The sequence below is a fragment of the Triturus cristatus genome, chromosome 6 (assembly GCF_964204655.1).
Source record: "Triturus cristatus chromosome 6, aTriCri1.1, whole genome shotgun sequence".
Taxonomy (NCBI): Eukaryota; Metazoa; Chordata; class Amphibia; order Caudata; family Salamandridae; genus Triturus; species Triturus cristatus.
The window spans coordinates 22,836,629-22,861,964 of NC_140589.1; the positions used below are offsets into that span (position 1 = coordinate 22,836,629).

At 49.2% G+C, this 25,336-nt stretch overlaps 1 protein-coding gene across 1 annotated transcript in view; it reads left to right on the forward strand.

Moving 5' to 3' along the window:
• CUL9 (cullin 9) overlaps positions 1-25,336 on the forward strand; it is a 751,325-nt gene that overhangs the window by 324,637 nt on the left and 401,352 nt on the right. Inside the window, exons 16-19 of the mRNA XM_085610160.1 lie at positions 5,488-5,578; positions 10,936-11,107; positions 11,509-11,614; positions 12,739-12,834. Coding sequence (XP_085466286.1) covers positions 5,488-5,578; positions 10,936-11,107; positions 11,509-11,614; positions 12,739-12,834 — 465 coding nt within the window. The remainder of the gene's footprint in view (positions 1-5,487; positions 5,579-10,935; positions 11,108-11,508; positions 11,615-12,738; positions 12,835-25,336) is intronic.

The window sequence follows — 25,336 nt, forward strand, 5'->3', positions numbered from 1 at the left end:
GATGGTGGACCGTGTTCTTTCTGAAGCTGAAATGGACGCAGCTGTGGTCGGTCCAGTGAAGTCCGGTGGAGTGGCTGAAGGTGACGTGCTTGCTGGACGAGAAGAGTGGGTCGAGCGTGTGGCCGGCGAAGTGGGTGGGGGTGTTGACCAGTTGCTGAAGTCCGAGGTTGGCGAGGTTATCCAGCAGGGCGGTGGTGTTGCGGTCATTGTTGCTCTCCAGGTGGAAGTTGAGGTCCCCGAGGAGGATGTAGTCGGCGGAGGGGAGGGCGTGAGGGCTGATGAAGTCGGCGATGTCTTCGCAGAACTGTGCGCGTGGTCCCGGGGGTCTGTAGATGAGGGTGCCTCTGAGGGTAGTCTTGGGGTCGGTGTGGATCTGGAAGTGCAGGTATTCGGCGGCGTTGAATACGTCGATGGAGTCAGTCGAGATGCGAATGGTGCTCTTGTGTATGATGGCGATGCCTCCTCCGGTCTGGTTGACGCGATCCTTCCTGATGATCTTGTAGCCGTCCGGGATGGCAATGGCGATGTCGGGGGCTGAAGAGTCGTTCATCCAGGTTTCCGTGAGGAAGGCGACGTCTGGAGATGCAGTGTCGAGGAGGTTCCAGAGTTCCACGGCGTGTCTGTGGACGGAGCGGGTGTTGAGCAGGATGCACTTGAGGTGGTTGCTGTTGTCCGTCTTGGTGGGCGTGGTGCTTGTTTGGAGGCAAGAGAAGTTGCAGGATCGGCAGGCGAAGGGTCCATGGGTGCGTCGCGGGGACGCTCGGTAGCAACCGGGGGCTCGGGCGGTTTTGAGTGCGATGAGCGTAGCGAAGTCGTAGGTCCTGCGGGGGGGCTGGCGGGCGTGGGGACCAGGGGGTCTGGCGCTGGGCGCGGTCCAGGCGCGGACGGGCGCAGACGGGCTTACCTTTGGCGCACCTTCGGCGCTCAGTCGGCGCTCCCGCTGCGCGCGTCCGCTGCGCGGTCGCTGAGGAGGCGTCATAAATAAGGAGCCGGGAGGGAGGGTCAGCGGGAGGCGGGAGCGGGGTGGCCAATGGGCAGGGAGGGGGGGCGGGACTGAAGGAGGAGGCGGGAGTGGGAGTGTGCGCCTGGGGCAGCGGCGCCGAGAAAACGGCGGGAAAATCGGCGGGAAGCGACGGAGCCCAAGGAGTGACCAGGTAAGTGGCGGTGGTCAACGGGCGTGAGGAGTGAAGGTAGCGGCGTGGGTGGCGACCAGGAAGCAGCAGGCGGTACCTGGGAGGCGGCGGAGGCGAGATGCAGGCAGCGGCGTCAGGTAGGTGGTGAGGAGCGGCAAACAGGCGTCAGGCAGCGGAGGCAGGTAGGTAGCAGCAGTGGGAGGGAGCGTCCGTCTGTGCAGGCTCAGTGAAGATCTCCACTTGTGCCAGGACGGCAGAAGTGACTTCAAGAGCTAGGTGACTAGCCTGCTGTTAAGCTTTAGGGCCACTGGTGGCAACAGAAGTTGAAGTGGACTCTGGTCCACAATAGAAAAGGATTTGCTTACCTGTAAGCGACTGTGGATTGTACTGTAACTGGGCGACCAGTTGACTAGCGGCAACTGGACCTGCACTGGCCTCCCTTGCTGCAATATGGACATGGAGTCCTGAGGCTGGAAACAACTCCTGAAGTTTGTGAACTGCAGGAAAACTCGCAGCATCCCTACCGCTTTGCAGCATCCTTCAAACCCAGCATTAGAACCACTTCATTATTGTACCGCTTTTAAGGAGAAAAGTACATATAGGGCCCTAAGACTGCTGACGACAGGCAAACTGTCCCCCTGGACCTTAATGGCCCCTGTGACTGGCCCCAGCCGTTGTGGATAGTCCAAGAACATTCTAACAGGCTTTGTAGCCTTTTGGCTACTAACAGCTTGCAACAATTGTTTGTATCCAATTGCTTAAAGTCAAAGTACTTAACTTGCATTTGAAGAATCACATCCCAGCTCCTCTCAATAGTATTTTGTCATTTTGGTGTCTAATTTCAGATAAAATTACACTCTATTTTTATAAATTGGTGTCTTATTAGGTCGAGCCTAGCGCAGCGCGCATGTGCTGCCCTAGAAAATGACCTCTTGGAATCACTTCAGCTTTTCCGCAAACTCGTGCATGTGGCTAAAAAAAGTCACACGCACGAGTTTGCTGAAAAGCTGAAGTGATTGCCCATTGCGTGTGGCTTTCAAAAATTGAAAGCCCGCAATTGGCCAAAGGCGGGTACATGTCGTGCCTTCTCCCTAAATGTTAACTCCCCTGGCCTAGGGAGCTCGGGAGCAAGCAGCAGCGCTGCCGGATGCCAGCTGCTTTCCTGACATTCCTTGTGTAATTAGCGCAGTCGCTGTAACTTTCGCGGCCGCACTTTTTTTTTTTATGTAAAGAACTTCGACCACTAATGATAAATAAAGCGCCAATACAAATTGTCACCCAAACGCTCCCATATTTTCAGAGGGCAGGATTTCTCCACACAGAAAACGTTTTTACAACCCAGAAAAAAAAGAATTTAGATCGAAACATCTGTCACTTTAAGGTCAAGTATCCGCAGTAGGGATTTCCCAGACTTCCATGACCAACCAAAAGGCCTTTTATAGTCCTCAAATCGCTGCCAGGACCCGGCAGCTCAGGGTGGATGTCCCTTTAGAGGCCAGTGTCAGTGCGTCCCTGCATATATTTCGTGCCAGTAGTTAAAAGCAATATCAGCCAAAACAACGGAATGGAATGATGTCCTGAGTGGTTAGCAAACCAAGCATTTCTATGCATCTGTTCTTATTTTCCTCGTGGGAATTACCGACTTCAATGTAAGGAGAAATATTGCAAGTTATCAATTATAGAAATGACAGGGAAGCAATTAACTATGATAGCAAAGAAGCTGATCGCCTACTAATACTGGTGGAACGTGTGGAACACAAGTGATGCAGTTTACTCCATCTACACCACAGCTTCCTCAAATCAGCTAAATGTTGAGTTGTTGGGATGAGTTGGACATTCCTGTGGTAAAGGTACCCCACTCTTTGCTCCACGGGTCATTATACCGTGGTTCAGTGACTGAGGTTGACTTAGTGAAGGGGTGATCTAGTTACTCCAACCAGCTCCATTCCCACCTACTATGTACGGGAGACTTCCACAAGCCTCTGACCTCCAATGCAAACACCCTGGTGGAACCCCAGCACTGCCTACCAGTACCTGCCAAGTCTTTCGACAAAACCTTCCTCATCATTGGAGCTGGGGGAAGAACAGTATAACATTTTTTTTAAAGTTTCTTAGATTTTTACACATAACACAACTTAACGTCGCAACATTGCAATAACAGCTCAGCAAAACAATCATATGTCACATTTTTCATCAATATCCCTATCCAGCTTATGTCGACAAGATAGCTTGGTGAATTGAGCACTCAATACAGATTTATGACCTGGATTGCCTATGCACTGCGTCCACTGTTTATCAGTTATGGTGACTGGCAGCTAAGAGTCCCAGTATGCCCGAAGTGGCGCCAGTAGGAAAGTAGCATCGGGTTTAAGAGAACTGTATAGTGCAGCCACCGCATGTCTGCCCTTCTCATGCGTGAGCAGAGTCTGCAACACCTGCGAAGTATCCGGCTCCTTCACCGCATTCCCCCCCGTTTGGAGGAATTATTGTTTTAATAGCGCATAAAGCAGAAAAGTGCCTTGCGCGATACCAAAGTTCTCTTATCAGCCCATCTAGGCTCTGCAGCTGTCCATTTGTAAATAGGTCACCCCAGGTGTCTAATCCCACCGCTGCCCAGGCCTCCAGCTCCGGTTGGTCATGGCAAGTGAATGAGCCCGGTAAATTCGCAAGTGGGAGCATAGGCGCACACGGATTGCCTGACCCTTAGGCATCACATAGCGTAGCCAGATGCGTCTAGCTGCCGTCATTAGCTGGTTACCCTGCTTCCTCTGCATCGGGGTAGTGAAGCCGGACAGCCATTCTATGATTGCTGTACGTCTTAATGGCATTGCCCAATTGGACAGCTCTGCCCTATGAACGCTCGCTAGCCATCTCATTGGCCATTGAAGTTGTGCGGCAACATGGTAATGCTCGTAATTTGGACCTCCCAGTCTGAGAGTGGACGGTATAATTTACGAAGTTCCACTCTTGACCTTAAGCCTCCCCACATCAACGCAACAAGGAGTGACTCCAGATCCTTAAACATAGACTTCAATAGTTTATGCGGGAGGACGGCAAAAAATAGAGGAGCCTCTGGAGTAAAAGCAGGTTAGCTATGGCCACTCTGCCCGTAGGAGACAAAGGGAAGGCCGCACCAGAACGGCATCACTGCACGTGCTCTGGATACTGCCCTAGCCAGGTTCCCTTCTACAATGTCCGCACTAGAATGATAAACCTGCACCCCCGGGTACTTAAACGAGTCAAATGCCCTGTGGGGTTCAGGCATAGCCTGCCTTTGATCCAGCGGGACCACTTTCATGGGAAAAACTACTGACCAGTTAACCCGAAGGCCTGAGACCGTAGCATGGGTATCCAGGAGCGCCATCAAGTCATGTAGCACAGCATTCTCTCCCAGTAAATACATCAATGCATCGTCTGCATATAACGAAATTATGTGCCATTGCCTGTCCGCATGGATACCCCAGTCCAACACTTGCTGGTGGAGCTTGCACGCTAACGTCTCCATAGCGAATGCAATTAAGATAAGCGATAAGGGGCAGCCCTGTCTGGTGCCACGTTCAATCATGAATTGTGGAGATATGTCCCGCCCTGTCCATACTCGTGCCTGCGGATTTGTATACAATACACGCACCCATCGTAAATACTTAAGACCAATACCGAATTTGCCTAGCACTTCTATCGAGTATTGCCACCCTAGGGTATCGAACGCCTTTTCAATATCCAGTGCTTCTATCCATGGGGTGTCGATTTCCGTATGGGCCCAGTCCAGCAGCCTGAACAAACGGCGCAAATTCAATTGTTGTGTCTCTTACTTGTAAACTATTTTGGTACTCGTAAGGGTTTTACAAATGTTTCTATGACCTAGCCTGATTGCTCTGTCCCAGAGCTGAGCTTTGTTTCTTTTTTTGGTTAAGAGCGTAAGTGGACCGGATAGAGATTATGACATTATTACATGGTGAGGTCTCTCAACCACGCCACGTAAGAATCCACTTTCCTAAAGGGTGGAGCTTGTAGCAGGCACCCACCAATTCATTGCAAGCCTCTTGGGGTCTCCTCTCTAGATGCAACCGGTACCACTGGGAGTAAATAGAGGAGCTGATGAAACACCTACCACACTAGCACCGCAAACCTAGACAGGCAAGTTCCTACAGGAAAAACTATAAGTAAAGTCAATACTCCACGTGATCCAGCACATTGAGAAATCGAGGGAGGAAAGGTTCCCAGTGTGACGACCCCCTAAATGCATGGTCTATGCAGTAGTAGTAGAAGTATTGTTGATTCTGGTGCTAGCAGCCTGGCCCAAGATTATTTGATTTATTGCCCAGTTGTCACATCACTTTCTTTTTTTTCCCAGATGGTCTTAGGGCAGATTGAAGAGCATCGGCGCAACCACCAGCCAATCAACATCCCCTTCTTTGACGTCTTTCTGAGAAATCTCTGCCAAGGTGAGTGCTAATGCTCCTTAGATGTTCTTTGTTGGGAACAGCACAATATTGTATTTTTGTCTACCTATTACAAGCGAGGCCAGCTATAGCTATATTCAGTTGTTGCCTGATTTAACTACACCAAACCTGCTCCTTTTATTGAATCTTGAGACGGTTTCTAAAGTCATGGTTCTTATATACCGCCTCGGAGGTGGTAGGGAGCAACGATGTAGAAAGTAAATATCTCCGCCACTTGTGAGCATTTAGTAAGATGCACCTCGACCCATCCCATTTTCCTTCCTCTGCCCATGTCTTTCCAGCATCTCATTTCAGTCTTTGTATTTCATCTTCTGCCTCTTGCTATCTAGTAGGTTGCCTCTTCATTAGTACTCATTTTTAAGGATAGTGTTGTGTGTGCTGCACGACTAACTGATGCATACCTAATATTTTAAGAATGCGCATTCAAGCTGTGGAGCCTCTGCTCGCCCATCTCTTCCTAAAGTTAGACCAAAGCTTGTCTGTCAACAGTTATTGTTGGTGTAGACCGTTGATGAAGCGGGCAACTGAACATGAACCTAGGGAAGAAACCATGGACCACATGTACGATAGGTTTTAGCGTTTGCAAATGGAGAATCGGGCCATTCGAGACCGTTAAATAGCCTTTTGTCATGCACTAACCCTATTTAGTGAGCTGGTAACCAATTACCAACTTGCAAAATAGGGTTTGCGAGTCTGTGTTAGGAAGGCACGTGTCAAGGGCATCCCTTCCTAAACTCAAGTCGCAGGGGGATGTATGAATACTTTGGGACCGGAATGCTGTCGCAAATTATTCACAGTTCACCGCCCACTTTGAGTAGGTGGTAAGCCAGTCGCAAACGGAACAAGCATTGGCATAGCCAATAGGTCTCGCCTTTGGGACCGTATAAAGTGTTTAGCCATGCAACAGTTGATGTTGTTGCAGCAAGGATATTCTGCTGCATAACTAAATACTTATAAGGTCCCAAAAGCAAGACCATTTGGCTATGCCAATGCTTGTTTATGTGGGTGACTACCATGCCCATGAAATGAACATGATGCTACTAACTGTTGATGGTTGTGGAATTATAGTAGTGGGGAACATGCTTTTTTACCTGAACCACAGTGGCGCCTCGAGTTTACAAATGGGTAAATGAATGAGTGAAAACATTTCCTGTTGGTAGGATGAACAGATGACTGTGAAAAACAAAGAATGGCAAAGTGAGTGCATGAACTGATAAAAGACCAATGCATGAAGGTGAATTTGCGGGTGAATGGGCAAGATGATGAATTCAAGCATTCCATCCTTTGGTTTTTAAACTTCTTAAAGAGATTGGAGGTTTTTTAAAACTAATCAAACCTGCTGGGCACATGTCGCTGTATTTCATTATATTGGACTGTGATACTTAATGAGTGTAAGTCCTCTGAGCACAGAGTGAGTGCCTCAGTCCTTGGAGAGCAAGATGTGTTCTTTAATCAGCCTTGCATTACGTCAACAAGTACAGCTTTCTAACTACAAGGATTTTTGGAATCAATTTTACACTACTAGGTATGCTTTGACAGTAATATATTTTTCACATTTTTATTGCATTTCTAATGTGAGAACAAAGGCAGAACTTGAGACTAAAAAGTGCCTTGTGGGTGATCTTGCAACCTCATCCGCTAAACTCTGAAAGTAAGATAAACCATCCCAGTGAAACACCCACCCACCTGAGGTTGTAAGGAAGGTTTTTTTTTAGAGCACTCACTACCTGAAGTAAGCGCTACGCTGGTTTCTAGGCACTCCCACTGTTGCAGTGGCCTCCCCTCTGGAGTAAGTGGTAGTAGCTTGTTTCAGGACAATATCTGTGCAGAATACGATTTAAAATTGGTGTCCCAGTACCCGAGATACTAATTCATTACAATGGAGCAACCGCGCCATAACTCCAAGGTCGCGATAGGAAGAAGCTTACTTTTAAATGTACCCTGTCAAGTGTTTTATTTATTACGGTGCAGGACACGGGGGCAATGTCAACTGTTTAAAAGTATCTTGTTGCCAGCTACATGAATTTTTCTTTGTCCAAAAAGGCCATTTCGTGATTGGTCAAGCACACAATAGCAATTGACATGTACCAGGCGTACCACGCGGTCATGTAAGTACCACGCCTCTGGTGAAGGGTTTGTGCGTACTCTTATCAAGCCTGGCCCCCGCCCCTTAAGAGGCGAGGATGTTGTCTAACTGCCAGCGCTGCAGACTTTAAAAAAAAACAAAAAACTTTATTTAGATTTTCAGAGTAAGATCAATACATACGTTCTATAGTCAGAACAGTTCGTATACATTGAAGTGGATAGATATGTAGCAGTACATTACCGAGTCTATAACCTTCAGTTCTCAGATGTTCAAGTGTACGACAGTCATATCTTGGGGGGAAACAATCCATCCTGTGTCATTGCGTAAGTGTCACAGATATTACATGGCACACTGTAATCCTTGATCGCAGTAGAGACAAGATGTACATATAGATTATCAGCAATCACATATTACCGTACCTAGTGTGGGCTTTACCTTTACCACTATGGACTCCCTTCCGTCACAACTAGAGCATCCCACCATTCTGCCATCCCCAGCCCCAAGGTTCTACAGCGGTTGGGGGGGGGGGGGGAGCCTGCTGCACGAGCCAGTAGGTATAGTTTAAGAGGATCCCATATGTCCTTTGGCTTCGATGGGCGGGGCAGCATCTCCGCATATATTAGCATTTGGTCCTGGCAGTACACCACATCCCCCAGCCACTCCTTAAATTTAGGGGCCCGTCCCCTGCCCCATCTGCATGCAACCCTCCGCTTTGCGAGCACTAATGAGTGTTACCAGGCGACGATTTGCTTTGGGGATTTGCTTAGTGTAGCCTAGAAGCGCGACCAGGGGGTCGCACACTATTGGTAAGTCTATCATTTCGGAGGTAGCCGCAAAAATCTGTTCCCAATATTGCAGCACCTTCGGGCATTCCCACGCCAAGTGCAAGAATCCCGCCTGGGCTCTGCCACATCTCTCACATCTATCAGCGTCTCGCAGCCCAAAGCGAAGCAGCCTAACTGGGGTAAAGTACATACGCTGCAGATATTTATAATGGTTTATGCGCAGTCTGGCGCTGCTCGAAATCTCCGCAGTTTGCATCCAACAATATTGCCATTGTTCGTCTGTAATATCTCTGCCCAACTCAGCCATCCAGTGCGCTCGCACAGCACTATGAGAGTGCCCACCCTCCGTTCTTACCGTACGGTACAAGCGCTGCAGACTTGGAGCTGGGAAAACGCGCTCGAGTCTCGGGCATCGGTTCAACATCCTATGTTTCGGGGCAAATCACTTAATGTGCCCGTGCCAAACAAAAATGTTGTGATGTAACTGCTGCTCTGCTCATCTAAAGCGGACCAATACCTCCGTGCAGAGTTCGTGCTATATAAAACTGCAAAAAAATAAATACCACTTTGAGATGGGTGAGGAGTGGAGAGATGCAGAGAGCGCATGGAGGTCCGAGAGGGAGCGGTAGAGAGTAGAAAGGAGAAGAAGAAAGATAAAAAAAAAAAAACGCTAACAGAGTTGTTTTCTGGACTCTCATCTAAACAGGAATAGCGCTCCTTTCCACGCGCTCCATTTGTTACAACAAAAAGCTAACTTCCCTGCGTGCGGGGTCGTTAAGACTCCGTGCTGAAACATTAGCTACGGAAATGCTGTTGTGAAATGGGTTACAATTCTTCCTCGAGCTCCTGGGGCTTATTGGAAGGACTGCAGCAAATCTGCTTCCTCTTCCTGCAGACTTTGAAGTAAACAGGCTAAATATAATGAGGCTGTCCGAAGGCGCGCTGTCTGCACAGTGCTGATGATGGCTCGGGCGGTCCGAAGGGCCCCTGTTTGTCCTGAAAACAATTGGGTTAACCCTGCCTTGAGGCGAGAGGAAGGAACCCGTCTCGCTATCTGCAGCCGGCGCTCTGGAAGTCCTCACTCCGTATGGGTTCCTGTCATTGAGAATGGCACGAAGGTTCGCCTGTATTACTACAGATAATGAGGGACTCACAGGCTCCAGCCCCGATACCCGAGCCTCGGCCGCCTTATCAGTCCAATGCAAAATGTCGCTGCCACGAAGAACCAAGCACCATAAAAGTGTTCCCCAGTCTTTACTGAACAGCAGGGTGGCAGAGTGCCCCGGCGCAACTACTGGAATGTACTATTTCGCAGGGGAGGGGTGCGTGCCACAGAGAGGTCACCTGGAAGTGGAGCGATCCCACTCCTTTATACTCGACCTCCTAACTGCGATTTTAGGACTACAATCTTTTATACATGAGGTACACTTTGAATTTCGAAATGCGTGTGTACTTCGGCATGGTGGGGTGGATAAGGTTGAGCTGCCAGTGATGTGCACAGGGTCGGGATGAGAGAAAAACAAGCGCGCGCGGGTGCCTTGCGCTGAAAGTTAAAAAAAAAAAAAAAAAAAAAGGAATGCAGTGTCCCGCAAGTGGTGCGCGCGAGAACGAGCAACAGGCAATCTGTTTTGCATTATCGCGCACGCGTCTGGGCACGATAATTCAAAACAGATGGTACCTGTGCGGGTAACCGCAAGCAATAGGCCACACGCACGAGCGTGTGGTGAGCTTTTTGAAGCCCCCTTACTATAAGTCTCGCCAGCATAGCGCATGCGCGCTGCGCTAGGCTCGACCTAAAAAGGGGCCCAGAGGAGTCCTTCCCTTTTGTGAATGGTAGCGAAAATGTTTTTTAAAAGCAGACCAATGCCTACTCTTAAAAAATTGAACAAACATTACATTTCTCTTTTTGAAACTCAATGTGTTGCATTGAAAGAAAGAAAAAAAAAGTGGCCTATTTAAAAGCAATTGTAGACATGGCGGTCTGCTGTCCCCAGCAGGTAACCATCCCTGTGTTTTTAGCGATTCCCAATAGGTCATAAATTACACCTTACCTCATGAATATTGATGAGGTAGGTCAATTGCGACCCCATTAGGAATCACTAAATGGGTCTGAGACACATTGGTACATTGCATTTGGCGACTTCTTACTTGCAAGTGGCAAAACATCGCAGTTAGGAATTCACAAAATCTGGCGTTCGTACATGTGGCTCTCAATGCTTTTCAGCACCATGGAAACAAATTGTTGCTTCTTGCCAGAAGAGTTGAGCTGCTCGTAGGAGCACGTACTTCTTTTTGGTTTGTTACATTCTCTTTCCTAAAATATTGTGTAAGCCTCTCCATCTGAGATCTCCACTGAGCGTCCTTTTGAATGCATGTAGTTAGCGTACTTAAAGGACCTAGACACCGACTTCCCTAGGCCTATGCCTAATGTGTGTAACTGCATTACGTATTTTTTGTGCGTTTTATAGGCTCTAGCGTTGAAGTGAAAGCTGACAAGTGCTGGGAGAAGGTGGAAGTCTCCTCGAATCCACACCGGGCAAGCAAGCTGACGGATAGGAATCCTAAAACCTACTGGGAATCGAATGGTAGCACGGGCTCCCATTATATAAACATCTTCATGCACCGCGGAGTAGTGGTCAGGTGAGGCTTCTCAGCACTTGCTTCTTGTCTGGTATCCTGCTGCTTCTCTTGTATTAAGGTCCAGTTTAAAGCCAGTTAAATGGATGTTCACTGTGGTTGTCATGGTGATGCCACATGGCAAATACCCTGTGGGGTGCTGTAGGAACTGATCCTAGCTGAATATCTTTGTGTGAAAGATTGAGATTCTGCCTTATGATCCGTTGTCTTCACTGACTAACATTGACTTCTGCAGTGATTGATGACTACAGGTTGTGGTATGATTGTCTGGTTTCGGGTAGGACATGCTTCAGCTCTAAGTATTTGTAGCTTGCAGTCCCACTGTTTTTGAGTCTGACCGAAGGTGTATGCCCATATACCAGACTCTCTGATCGCCCTCTCCCCCCTCTCTTTTGCCGCCCCAGGCAGCTGATTCTGCTTGTCGCAAGCGAAGATTCCAGCTACATGCCAGCACGTATTGTGGTCATGGCGGGTGACAACCCTTCAAATATTAGCACGGAGCTGAATACGGTGAGTCTAGCACTGTCTCAGTGAGTTGCATTGTCAAACCTATGCATTGCTTGCTTTGATTGTTTTTTAGGCGGAGCAGACAGTGGTTAGGAATGCTCACATCCACTGCTTGCATCGATCATTGAGGGTACAGAGCTGACCATGGTGAGTTACATGGCCACATGAGCTGCTTGCAGGGATATTCTTCTGCATACAACTGTACTTTGGAAGTGACTTGGACCGGTTCAGGAATGTGTGCCCACCCTCCATTATTGTACTTTAGTTTGAACCCATATTGTCTTTAACAGAAGAAAAGCAAGCCTACTTGTATTTGTCCGAGTAAGATGTATGGCTTACTCAAGGCTGCAAATCTCAAACAGAAAACCATATCCACGAGAAACTGCTTACGATGTCCAAATACAAACCCTGCAGTCAGTATTTTGTAGAATATGGAAGAATATAAACCCCATTTTCTGAAAATATATCTAATTTAACAGTAAGCGACGTGTGAGACTCCGCACCTCTGTGTGTGTGTGTCAATGCTGTAGCCGCCATCTCTTCCCCGTTGGATGGCTGCTGTGCCAGTTATTTACCTCATTGCTGCATGATTTTATGGGGGCGGAATGTGATGCTGTCCTCTGTTCCCTGATGTGTGCATCCAGAGTTACATGTACGGGGGGGTATTCAGTTTGACGTGCACACTACTTTCGTCTCGGTCCTGTCCTTTAATCCAGGACAATCATAAAAGTGAAGCTTTACATTAGAGGGGTCAACAAAGCGCACTGCCCTTGAAACAGGAAAAAAAAAAGGTCTGGTCAAACTAATGATTCATATGAACAAGCTCTGTGTGTATGTGGGCCTGGAGTAGGCGGCGTGTGGCAATGCAAGCCTCTCAACCGCAGACTGCACTACAAAAACCGAGGACAGTAGGGCCTTGGAGTCATTGGGAAGTAGAAGTGTTTTCAGCACTTGTTGTGTAGCATTTCTTATGTTCCATAACCAGAGCAATGAGGGTCTGAAATCAGTGACGTGTTTGGTGCTTGTATCTCTCTTGCATGCCACACCCTAATGGGATGCAGATGGGACCTGGAGCTGGTGGCATACACAGGTGTTTTTTTTACTCTTCCTTGTGTTCTTCGCCGTAGGTTAACGTTATGCCGTCTGCCAGCAGAGTCATCCTTGTGGAGGGTTTGAGTCGCTTCTGGCCCATCATACAGATCAAGATAAAACGCTGTCAGCAGGTATGGGAGCCTCTCGCTTTTTTTCCACAGCGGTAACCTACTATGTTCTAGCCCTCTTAAGCAAGTTTAATAAAATTTGGATTTTTTATGCACATCCGATATAGGCTTCAATCCGCAGTAGACACAAAAAAGTAGGATGCGCTATTTAAATCTGTCCATCTCGAACTATTGCTATACCTTTATGGAAAGTGTTAAATATACATAACTGAATCTGTGTCTGTCCAGACAGTTTCTGGGGCCATCAAATCATGTGTGTAGAGTTTTATATAATAGAAAGGGGGCCCTGGTGGATAGTAACTGAAAATGCAGAACTACTTCTTTCACGTCCAAGAGCCGTGTGCTAACAGGTGTTCACTACTTTTAGCAAATCCTGGTCGGAAACAACCTAAGGACAAACACATATGCACATAGCGTAGGGGACTTTTTGAGAATAAATTCATATGCTGTTAATTATTCCTTTTTTAATAAACATTATCGAAGCATTGTATTTCTACGAAACTTTACAAGAACTGTGAAAAAAGCGGATTTTTATCTACACACTAGACACTACACAAGTTTTTTTTAACATTATAACTGGTATAGATTTATATGTAATGTATGTTCATCTGGCTTTGTAAAACAGCTGTAAATAAAACCGTTAAATTTGAACTTGGAACACTGCAACCCTTTATTTTAAAGGAGTAGTTCAGTAGCTACAGTGCGACTGATGTGTGCCCCACTGTCTCCTGAAATCAGAGCTTAGAACTGTGACGTGCGCGATCAGTGGGACAAACCGGCAACTACTTATTCTTCCCCTTAGCACAATTGTAAGCGCTGCTTGCAGTTCTGTTTAATACACGGTGTATCCTCGAAGTCCTATGACCCAGCGTAGACCTGGCATCTTTTGGCGTGTTTCCCCCTGTCTTTCTGACCTGCTGTTTTTGATGGTATTCTGGACTTCGTTTTTGGTGGTTGTAGGAAAGTGGGTTTATGTAGCAGTAACCCCCCCCCCCCCCACACACACTTTTTGCCAGACTCCTGATGCCCTTTTTCTTGGTGTGCTCTGGGTCCCTGCCAATCAGGTTCCCAGGGCCTATGTTCTTTCCCTAAAACTAACCCAATTGGCTTCTCTGGCCACAGGTCAGCCCCTGGTAAATGGTACCACAGGTACCCAGGGCACTGTGACCAGGGAAGCCCTCTAAGGGCTGCGGCACTTATTGTGCCACCCTTAGGGGCCCTGTTCCTTTACACCCACACACTGCCTTTGCAGGCTGCGTGTTTTGATGCAGAACAAAGTGAAATGTCGACATGGCACACATCCCTGTGTGCCATGCCTACAGAGTACTGCCCTGGCCTAGATCAGCCACCCCTCCAGCTGGGTGCACTATGCCAGTGGTAAGGGCACAAGGGCATGAGTCCTGTACCCCTACAGTGCCCGTGTCCATTCTTGGGCATTGTAAGTGCAGTGTTGCCATTAAGAGTATATGGTGCTGGGAGTTTGTCATTACGAACTCCACAGCACCATAATGGCTACACTAAAAACTGGGAAGTTTGGTATCAACCTTCTCAGCACATTAAACCCACACTGATGCCAGTGTGGGACTTAATGTAAAATGCACACAGAGGGCATCTCAGAAATGCCCCCTGAAAATTAACCCACCTCTAGTGTCCCGACTGAGTGGCTGCTTAGGCTGCCATCTCAGACATTTTTCTAGACACCTGGGTCGAGAGCCTGCTCCTCTCGGGGGCCTGAAACAATGCACATCCTGGGACGAGGTGCCAAGTCTCCTCCCCCAGGATGGGCAGGGTTCACGAAGGGGAAGCTTCAAAGGCATGCCGCCTTTGTGAGCTTTCCCAGACCACTTGCTGCTTTCAGCAACTGGTCCCCACTGGTTCTACCCCCAACTTTGGGCGGGAGAACCGGCGGGAAAAACAAGTGAGGGAAAGAGGTGTGCCCACCTCTGCCAACTCCACCCCTCAGGTGGGGGAGGCGAGGTGAAGCACAACCTCGAGTCCCCGCCATCTTGAGGATGGGGGGACCCAGCCAACCAGGGACAGGCTCCTGCCCCCTCCCACTGGAGAGTGGCCGAATAGGAGGTGTACCCACCCCAGGGAAGGTCCCTGCCCTTTACTTACCTGTGACGTCCCTAAATTTAGTCTCTAGGGGGCACCCTGAACCTTGCTTCCTCAGATCCAGCCTGACAAAAAGAAGAAAAGAAGAAGCACCGAACAGCCCTTCAGCCAGCTAACAAGAGGAAGACGCCCACTGACTTGGCCCCAGCCCTACCGGCCTGTCTCTCCTCGAACCTGCTCCTGCGAAATCCCAGTGTGTCCTGCAGCTAGCAACCTCAAAAGCCCCGGAGGACCTGCCTGCCTTCACTTCCAAAGACTGCTTCTCCCATGAACACCGGATTTGTTCAACTGCAACCTCTGGCAGCAGCGAGAGACCACGAATCCAGCCCACTCTGCACCCGCCGAACCCGGCCCGAGCTCGAGTGGAAAAATACAACGAGGAGGTTCCCCCGGCGGTCCTGACCCGAGATCTGGCGACCCCTGACCTGCCTCAAACCTCCACCCGACACCTGCAGCATAAAGCCAGAAGGCCCCCCTGACCACGACCCAGAGCTGGTAAGAAGATCCGACCCCAAAAGGCACCCCTGCACCCGACACCCCACGGCCTTGTGTGGCCAAGCCAACGGTGCCGAACCAACCCTTAACTTCCCAACTTACCTCTCGAAGTGGCGGTCGCACCCAGAAGGCCTTAGTCTCCCTGCCTGCAGTGCTTTTGCAAACTGGAGGTTCTCCATTGAAAACAGGGCACCCAACCTCAAAACAGCACCCTGCACCCGGCGGCCCTAGTGCCACTGAGGGTGCACCTTTGGTGCTAATTTGGTTCCCTATTTGCCCTGAACTAAACCCTTGGAGCTTTGCTCCCACAACCCCGTGGCCTGCTTGCCAGCAGCCACCAACCGGAGGCCCCCTATCCCACATTGCATAACATTGGGCCTCAACAGTCTGCACCTGGCCACCCTAGTGCCGCTGAGGGTGAAACAAGAGTGCATCACTGACCCTGGGGGACCCCTGAGTCTAACCCCAGAACCTTTTCTCCCGCAGTAGATTACTTACCTACAAACCGATAACCTGTTTGTTCGAGGCATATGAGCTGCAGATTACACACTACGCATAGATCGCCCGGATGTTTGCACTTGGTTTTGTCCTGGAAAGTCTTTGGAAGTCACAAGGTAGGTGACTCCTCCTTAGAATGATAGTGCGCACGGGCATCGGCTCCATCCTCAGATTGTTTTTTCCGCCTTCGGGCTCGGATGTGTTTCTCGCACTCCAGTTCGGAAACGTTATCTATTCCTGTTTCAACGCGCAATCCTTCACCCTTTCAACGGTATTGTCTCGATCGCGAACCCTAATCGGCGCGCATCTCTACAAGTCTCCGATTCCGGTTGTCGAAGAAGGCCTTCGGGCCGACCTGAGCCTTGGCATCTGGCTCGTGGAAAGGACGCCTTTCAAAAAGTGTCCTCGATGTGGGTCGAAGTTTCCCCACACCGATCTGCATGAGGTGTGTAACCTCTGCCTCTCTCGGGAGCACGAGGCCAGAGCCTGCCTAGCTTGTGCCTCTTTACGCTCGAAGAAGACCATCCGGGATCTACGAGCTCGAAGGAACATGGCTCGCTCGTCGAGTTCGATCCCCGACGACCTCTTCCAAGAGGGCGTCGATGTGCCAGAGGAGCGGGTCGAAGAAGGCCTCATCAGCGCCTCTGAAGCCGATGACTCCGATGTTGAAGAAGTGACTCCGGCTCAACGGGTCGTAAGTAGAGACGTCGACCCCGACCCACTCCCTACAACAACAAAGGCTTCGGTCACACCTTCACCTTCGGGCTCAGGTGCACACCGACACACTGCTTCCCATGCCCCGTCCTCGGGCCCGGCAAAGAAGCCTACAAAGCCTTCCAGCGACTCGGGCTCGAGTCTGCCTGCCTCTGGCGCCGAAGCCCAATCATCGGCACCAAAAAAGAAGTCGCACCCATCCTCCGTGCCGACTGCTAGTTCCACCCGAAGCCCTCGGCACCGAAGACACCAAGCAATGACTCCCCGGCACCGAAAAAACACTATGAGCCGACGTAGAAGCCACTCCCCAAAAGTTCGGACTCACACTCTTCGGAGCCGAAAAAACGATTGACACCGTAGTAGCACACAGAGACTGGTAAACCACACGGCTCCAAACCCAAAACCGCTCCGGAGCCGGCACCGAAAAAACCCTCGATACCGACACAGTCGGCACCGAACACCCAACCTTCAGAAGAGCTTTTTCGACCAGACCCTGAACAAAAAAGTCCAACTAAAGACCCTAAAACTGTTGACTCGGAGTTCCAGGAAAAGACCACTGGACATGCCTGCACCAGCTCCACCACCTAAAAAGAGGGACATAGCCACATCACCTCTGAGTCCCTTCTCCACCTCCCCCACCACCTCGTTCTCCTACGCCATCCCCTACACCAATAGACAATGACATATGATGACACAGGGGACGGTGTGAACGACCTGCCACTAGGGGACCCCAGTCCACCAGCTTCCCCTGACCCCTGGGATGACTATAATACGCCTGATGTCCCTAATGTCCCGCAAGATTACATCTACCCCTCTAGGCCTTCCTCACCAGAAGACACCATGAGTTTTAATCAGCTGGTACACTGAGCTGCCCAGTACCACGGGGTCAACCTACATACAGAACCGGTCGAAGAGGATTTTTTAATGGACACTTTTGACACCACCCAAAGGTCCACATCCACTTTACACATGCTCAAAGGGGTTATTAAACACGCTACAGAGGTATTTAAGGACCCTGTTAGGGATAGAGTCATCAATCCTAGAATTGAGAAAAAAAACAAAGCTGCCCCTACAGACCCAGCTTACATTAAGGGCCCTGTTCCATTAGACTCCATGGTGGTCTCAAATGCTAGAAAGAGGGCTAACTCGCAAACATCAGCTGATGCAGCTCCACCCGACAAAGAGTCTAAACTCCTGGATGCCTCTGGCAAAAGAACAGCGTCACAGGCAGCTAACATTTGGCGCATCACAAACACTCAGGCCATGTTAGCCAGATACAATAGGGCTCACTATGATGAGCTGGAGTCCCTACTACAACACCTCCCGGACAAATACAAAAATAAGGCCAGCAACCTCATACAGGAGGGTAAAATTATCACCAACACCTCCATCCGGTGCGCTCTCGATATGGCAGATACAGCATCCTGAGCAGTAAACACAAGTGTCCTTCTCCGCAGGCAGGGGTGGCTACGCATTTCCGGTTTTAAACCTGAGGTGCAAAGCTCTATCCTCAACCAACCAATCGACCAACAACACCTTTTTGGCCCTAATGTTGATGCAGCCCTTAAAAAGATGAAAAAGAACACAGACACAGGCAAATCAATGGGAGCCTGGCAATCGCAAGCTCCTAGACGTTCTTTTCGTCGCTCAACCTACAGGGGCAACTCCAGGGGCTACTCGTCTGATAACCAATCCACCTCTTACAAGGCTCCCACCCAAACCACCTTCACCAGAGGTTATCAGAGAGGAGGATACAGAGGCAACAATAACAAGGGCAGAGGCAAGACTAACAACACCCGCTGTACCTCCACCCCTGCCCAATGACTTCCCTCTGCTTCCCCCAGACCATTCCACTCCGGTCGGGGCAAGACTACAACAGTGCCTTCCTGTCTGGACCAACCTCACCACAGAAAGGTGGGTGCGACAAATAGTGCAATCAGGTTACTGTCTCGAACTTACCTCTACCCCCCAAACATTCCACCCAAACAGCGTCCAATGTCAACAGAACATTTGTCACTCCTGAAACAAGAGGTAATTTCCTTACTACAAAAAAGTGCAATAGAACTAGTTCCCCTGCATCAACAAAACACGGGAGTGTACTCCCTGTATTTTCTCATACCAAAGAAAGACGGCTCTCTCAGACCTATTCTAGACCTCAGGCCACTAAACCTATACATACAATCAGACCATTTCCACATGGTCACACTTCAGCAGGTCCTCCCTCTACATTCACAGGGCGTATTCCTGGTTACTTTAGATCTCAAGGACGCCTATTTCCATATTCCCATTCACGCATCTCACAGAAAATATCTCAGGTTTGTAGTGGACGGGCAGCACTATCAATTCAAAGTACTCCCTTTCGAAGTCACAACAACACCACGGGTATTCACAAAGTGCCCAGCGGTAGTCGCAGCCCATCTAAGAAGACAGCAGAGTGAGGTAGGCCCAATGTTATCCTATGGAAGGCAGGGGGACCTTGGTTGGTGGCTGCTGACTAGCAGGCCACGCGGCTGTGGGAGCTGGGCTCCTGGTCACTTGCTCAGGGCAAATGGGGAAGTAGGTAGGAGTAGAAGTTGCACTGCCAGGGCCACTTGGGCGGCTGGGTGCAGGGTGCTTTTGAGCCGTCGGGCGCTCAATGGATTGCAATGGAAAAGCTCAAGGACGAACAAAGGCTGCAAGCTCGGACGGAGATTCTTCAGGTGTGACCACCACTTCGAGAGGTAAGTTGGGTATTTGGGGTATAGGTAGGTACCCAGGAGTTTGGCATAGGGGGCTTTAGGGCGCCGGGTTCAGGGGTGCCTTTTGATGTCGGGAAATCTTACCCTCTGCTGGCTGGGGGATCCCTGGTTCTGAGGCTGCAGGCGTCGTCAGGAGTGTCGAGGTGGGTCCTTGGATGCTGGATTCGGGGTCACAGTCGCCGGGGGGACATCCTCTGGGTCTTTGTCCACTCCAGGCCAGGCTTGGCGGGTGCAGTGTGTGCAGGGTTCGCGGTTCCTGGCTGGTGCCAGGGGTCATTTACTTGCTTTGAGCAGTGCCACTGCTCGAGGGAGTCCCAGATGCTCAGAGTCACAAGGTAGTCAGGTCCTCCGGGGTTTGTAAGGTGGTTGGCCACGAGAGGTGCCGGGATTTAGCAGGAGCAGGTTCGAAGGTCGACAGTCCGGTAGGGCTGGGGCCAAAGCAGTTGGTGTCTTCTTGTTAGCAGCTGCACGGCAGGTCTTGTATCTTCTTGATCTTCTTTGCTGTTTCGGAATCTGGAATCTAAGGAAGGAAGGTTCAGGGTGCCCCTAAATACTACATTTAGGGGCGTTACAGGTTGGTAAAGGGCAGGGACCACTGGGTCCCTGCCCTGGGGTGGGTACACCCCTATCCTGCCACTCTCCTGTGGGAGGGGGCAGTGGCCTAGTCCTGATTGGGCAGGGCACCCCATCTTCAAGATGGCGAAAGCCTGAGGATGTGATTCACCTCGCCTCCCCCACCTGAGGGGTGGGGTTGGCAGAGGCTGGCACACCCCCTGTCCTTCCTTGGGGTTTCTGGACAGTCTTCCCGCCAGAGAGGGGGTTTAGAACTGGTAGGGGCCAGTTGCTGGGTACAGCAAGTGGCCTGGAGAAGCTCACATAGGCGGCATGCCTTTAAAGCTTCCCCTGCCCATCCTGGGGGAGGAGACCTAGCACCCTCGCCCAGGATATGCATTGTTGCAGGCCCAGGAGAGCAGATGGCTCGCTACCCAGGGGTCCAGCAACATGTCTGCACACGTTCACAAAACACTATTGTGTAGATGTGCAATCAAAACAACAAGCTAGTGTGGGCCAAGCTGTACTCAAAACCCTATTTCAGACTACTGCAACAGATACTGGTGGCCGCCGCTAAGGAATGGGACTGCTATACAATCTATGCATAGTGTGTAATCTGCAGCTCATATGCCTCTAACAGAATTTGCTACTTACCAGTGTGCATCTGTTCTTGGCATGTAAAGCTGCAGATCTACACACGCCCACCCGCCTCCCCGGCTTCCTTTATTTGTTCCAGTATTATCTTATTTAGATACAGCATACAAGGGCATCTTCCTGTTTCTTACAAAGCTCCATCATTTCCCTGCTGGCGAAAAACAATCGGAGGATGGAGCCGATGCCCATGCGCAATGCGATCCAAGGGAGGAGTCACCGACCTCGTGACTTCCAAAGACTTTCCAGGACAAAAACAAGTGCAAACATCCGGGCGATCTATGCATAGTGTGTAGATCTGCAGCTCTACATGCCAAGAACAGATTAATACTGGTAAGTAGCATTTCCCTTCCTCCATTGGATAACATTGACAATTTTCTTTCAAAAAGTTTCTAAGTGTGGAGTTTTGAAATTTAAAGATATTCTTTGAAAATCATGCGAGTAACCAAAACGTAATTACTCACCTGTTGACCAGAATTGTCCCAGTGCTGAATCTAGGTATCCAGCACTGAGTTAGAAAAGTAACGTAAAAAGTAGCTTACCTGTAATTCAAAGCCTATTCATTTCAATGGAGTGTATTTGCTAAGTGTTGCAACCTGCTGCATCTCCTGTAAATCAAATAAAGTATAAGTTCTATTGCATTTTCAAACTGTTCTTTATCCAGTAACCTATTATTGAAAAGTATTTAATTCTTACCTGTGCCAGGCTTGCTTAGTTCTAAAAATAAAACCGTATATATGTTTTACAAACACAATTGGCCTAGAGTTCAGTTCATGAGTGTGTGAATTAATTTGCTGACTGACTGTGTACATCAAATGATTAACACTGTCCTCTGATACTGCCTTACTGCTCGACCACTCTACCACAAATAGATAGTAAGGTTCTATCTAACTTTAACCTCTGCCTACCTCTGGGGTCACTTGGTGCCTATACACACTGTACCTCGTTTTGGTGTAGTATATATTGAGCCAGTTTCCTACACTGGTTTAGAGTGTCTGCATACTTTTTCCACTGCTATTCAGTGAAAAAGGGCAAGTGCTCCCACTGTAAACTGTGTTATCATTAGTTTTCCATGATTGGAATATTTGATTCACTAATAAGTCCCTTGTACAGTGCACTGTGTGTTCCCAGGGCTTGTAAATGGAATGCTGCTAGTGGGCCTGCAGCACTGGTTGTGCCACCCACACAAAAAGCCTTTTAAAGGTGTTTCAGACATGCCACTGCAGTGTCTGTGCATAGTTTTTACTGCCATGTCGACCTCGCACATGCACCCACTTGCCAGGCCCTAACCTTCCCTTTTATTACATGTAAGTCACCCCGTAGGTAGGCCTAAGGTTGGCCCCATGAGCAGGGTGCAGTGTATGTGAAAGGTAGGAGGCGCAGTAGTGTGGTTGACATGTACTGATAGTGAATTACTGTGCATTTCGTTTTTCACTGTTGAAAGGCTGTCTGTCCCATAGGTTAACATGGGAGCTGCCTTGTGATATCTTACAAGTGTAACTTTCCATTGGGACATGATCAAGAAATTGAGTTTAGGCTCTCTGAACTCAGAATTTAGTAACACATCTTTTATTAAAGGTGGTTTGTAAATTGTTGGTGTGAAAATGCCACTTTTAGAAAGTGGGCATTTTCGTACTTAACTATCCGGTGTGCCTATGCCTGTTTGTGTATTCACTGTATGATTTTGGAGTGACAGGAGCTGGGCTCTGCATTCACACTAGACAGTCACAAGGGGGGTCGAGGTGTGTCCTGCCTTTCCTGGGTGACTCATAGCCAGGCTGAATAGACCTTTTCTGCATTTAGAGTGGTGGGAGAAGTTCTCACTAGCACCTGAATAGGCTGTCTGCTCTGCACAATGCTGTCTCCACCTCCTGTAGTGAAGCTGGACCAGGGAGGACAGAACTTTTTTTTACTGTACTCAGAGACTTTCTGCCTAAAACTTCAAAGACTATGAAGACCACGCACACCGGGCTCCCACAAACCTCTGCCCCCATCACATCTACCACAGAGCCGCAAACATCATCGCTCCCGAGCTTCAACGAACCATCAACCGCTTCTTTGAGACTGCCTCCTTCCCCAACAACTGGCAACACCCCGAGATCAACCCTCTCCTGAAAAAACCCTCAGCGGACCCCACCGACCTCAAGAACTTCAGACCGATCTCCTTACTTCCGGATCCGAAAGTCATGGAAAAAGCAGTCAACAGTCAACTCGCCTGGAAGAAAGTGCCCTCTTTTTGCATGGTTACCCCCTCTTTTTGCTAAACTGCTGATGTACTTTGACTGACTGTGCTCGGAGTTTTGACTGACTGTGCTCTGAGTTTCTGCCAAACAGGTACCCATGGCCTATGTTCTTTCTCTTAATTGCATTAAAGACAAAACCCAATTGGCACTCTTTGGCCACAGGTTAGTCGCTTGTAAATGGTACCACAGGTATCAAGGGCACTCTGGCCATGAAAGGCCCCTGAGGGCTGCAGCACTTATTGTGCCACTCTTAGACGCCTTGTACCTTTACACACACACACACACACACTGCCTTTGCAGGCTGCATGATTTGGTGCAGAGCAAAGTGAAGAGTCGACATGGCACACATCCGTGTGTGCAATGGCTACAACCTACTGCCCTGGCATATGTCAGCTACCCCTCTAGCTGGGTACACTATGCCGGTGGTAAGGGTACAGGTGCATGAGCTCTGCATCCCTAAAGTGTCTAAACCAATTCTTAAACATTGTAAGTGAAGTAATGCCATTAAGAGTATATCGTGCTGGGAGTTTGTCATTACGAACTCCACAGCACCATAATAGCTTTATTGAAAATTGGGAAGTTTGGTATCAAACTTCTCAGCATATTAAACCCACACTGATGCCAGTGTGGGATTTAATGAAAAATGCACACAGAGGGCATCTTAGGGATGTCCCCTGAAAAACTACCTAACACTAGTGTCCAGACTGATTGGCTGCTTGTCGGTTCTGACCCCCACTTTTGGTGGAAGAAACTGCAGGAAAACCAAGTGAGGAAGGGAGGTGTGCCCACCTTTGCCAACCCCACCCCTCAGGTGAGGGAGGCGAGGTGAAGCCCAACTCAGTCCCCGCCCTCTTGCAGATGGAGGACCCAGCCAACCAGAGTGATGCAAATGCCCCCCTCCCAGTGGAGGGTGGCAAAATAGTGGGTCCACCCCAATGAAGGGACCCATTGCTCCCAACCTTTACCTACCTGTAACGCCCCTAAATCTAGTAATGAGGGGCACCCCTGAACCTTACCTCCTCAGACAAGAACCGAGCAAGAAGAAGAGAAGGAGATCCGAATAGCCGAGCTAAAACTAAGAAGAGGAGGTCGCCCACTGACTTGGCCCCAGCTCTACCGGCCTGTCCCCACGTCAAACCTGCTCCAGCGAAATCCCAGTGTGTCCTGGAGCCAGAAACCTCAAGAACCCTGAGGACCTGCCCTGCCTTCCACAAGAAAGACTTTGTCTCCCTTGAGCACTGGATTTGCTCACCCACAGACTCTGGCTCCAGCCAAATCCGATCCACAGTGCACCTGATGCCTACGGCCCGAGTTCAAGTGGCATAACACCACGAGGAGGTCTCTCCGGTGATTCTGACCTGAGATCTGGTGATCTCTGACCTGCCTCGAATCTCCAAGTGAAGCCGGCAACCTCTTTCCGGAGGATCCCCCACGACCGTGACTGGAGCCGGTAAGAAAAGCCGACGCCTAAATACACCCCCGCACCCTACGTCCTACGGCCTTAGGTGGCCCGAACGACAGTGTCCCAGTATCCCCAGGCATCTCAACTTACCTCTCCAACCGGTGGTCACCTCCAGAAAATATTCGTCCCCGAGACTGCAGTCTTTGTTGAAACCGGAGAATCCCCATTGAAATCAACAGGGCATCCAATGCCAAAACAGCAGCCTGCTCCCAGCTGCCCCTGCGGGTGTACCTTGTGTGTTAACTCGGATCCCCCTTTGCCCTGAGCCTAACACCTGCAGCTTTGCTCCCACAACCCTGTGGCTTGCTCGCTGGCAGCCACCAACCAGAGGCCCATTATCCCTCATTGCATAACATTGGGCCTCAGCACTCTGCGCCCGGCAACCCTAGGGCCGCTTAGGGTGTTGCAAGAGTGCATCCAGGGAACTAAGCCCAGAATACCAACTGCCACAAATAAGTACTTACCTGCAAACCTTTAACTTCGTTTTTCTCCATGGGAATACATTGACAGTTTTTCCCTGAAAATTGTTCTAAGTGTGGAGTTGGTTTGTATGGAACATTGAAAAACTGCATATGTACAACAAGTGAATTACATACCTTTTGTCTAGGAGATGTCTCGGTGTGATATCTAGGTATATCACACTGATTAGCAAAAGTAATCTGAAAAGTAATCTAAAAAGTAACGTACATAGTAATCAGAAAAGAAACTGAAAAGTAATTTCGAAATAGTGACTTGTAATTCATTCAACTGGATTTGAACCTGCATTCAATTGTAATACGTTGCATAAGATTTTGCAAAGCATTTATTTCACTTACCTGCACCAGGCTTGGCTTGGTTCTAAGAAATAAAATAACTTAATAATATTTCTGATACAAACAAATTGGTCTAAGTTCAGTCTTTGAGTGTGTGATATCATTTGCTGATTGTGTACAACAAATGTTTAACACTACCCCCTGATAAAGCCTTACTTCTCACCCACACTACCACAAATAGATAGTAAGGTGCTATCTACTTTTACCTCTGGCTACTTTTGGGGT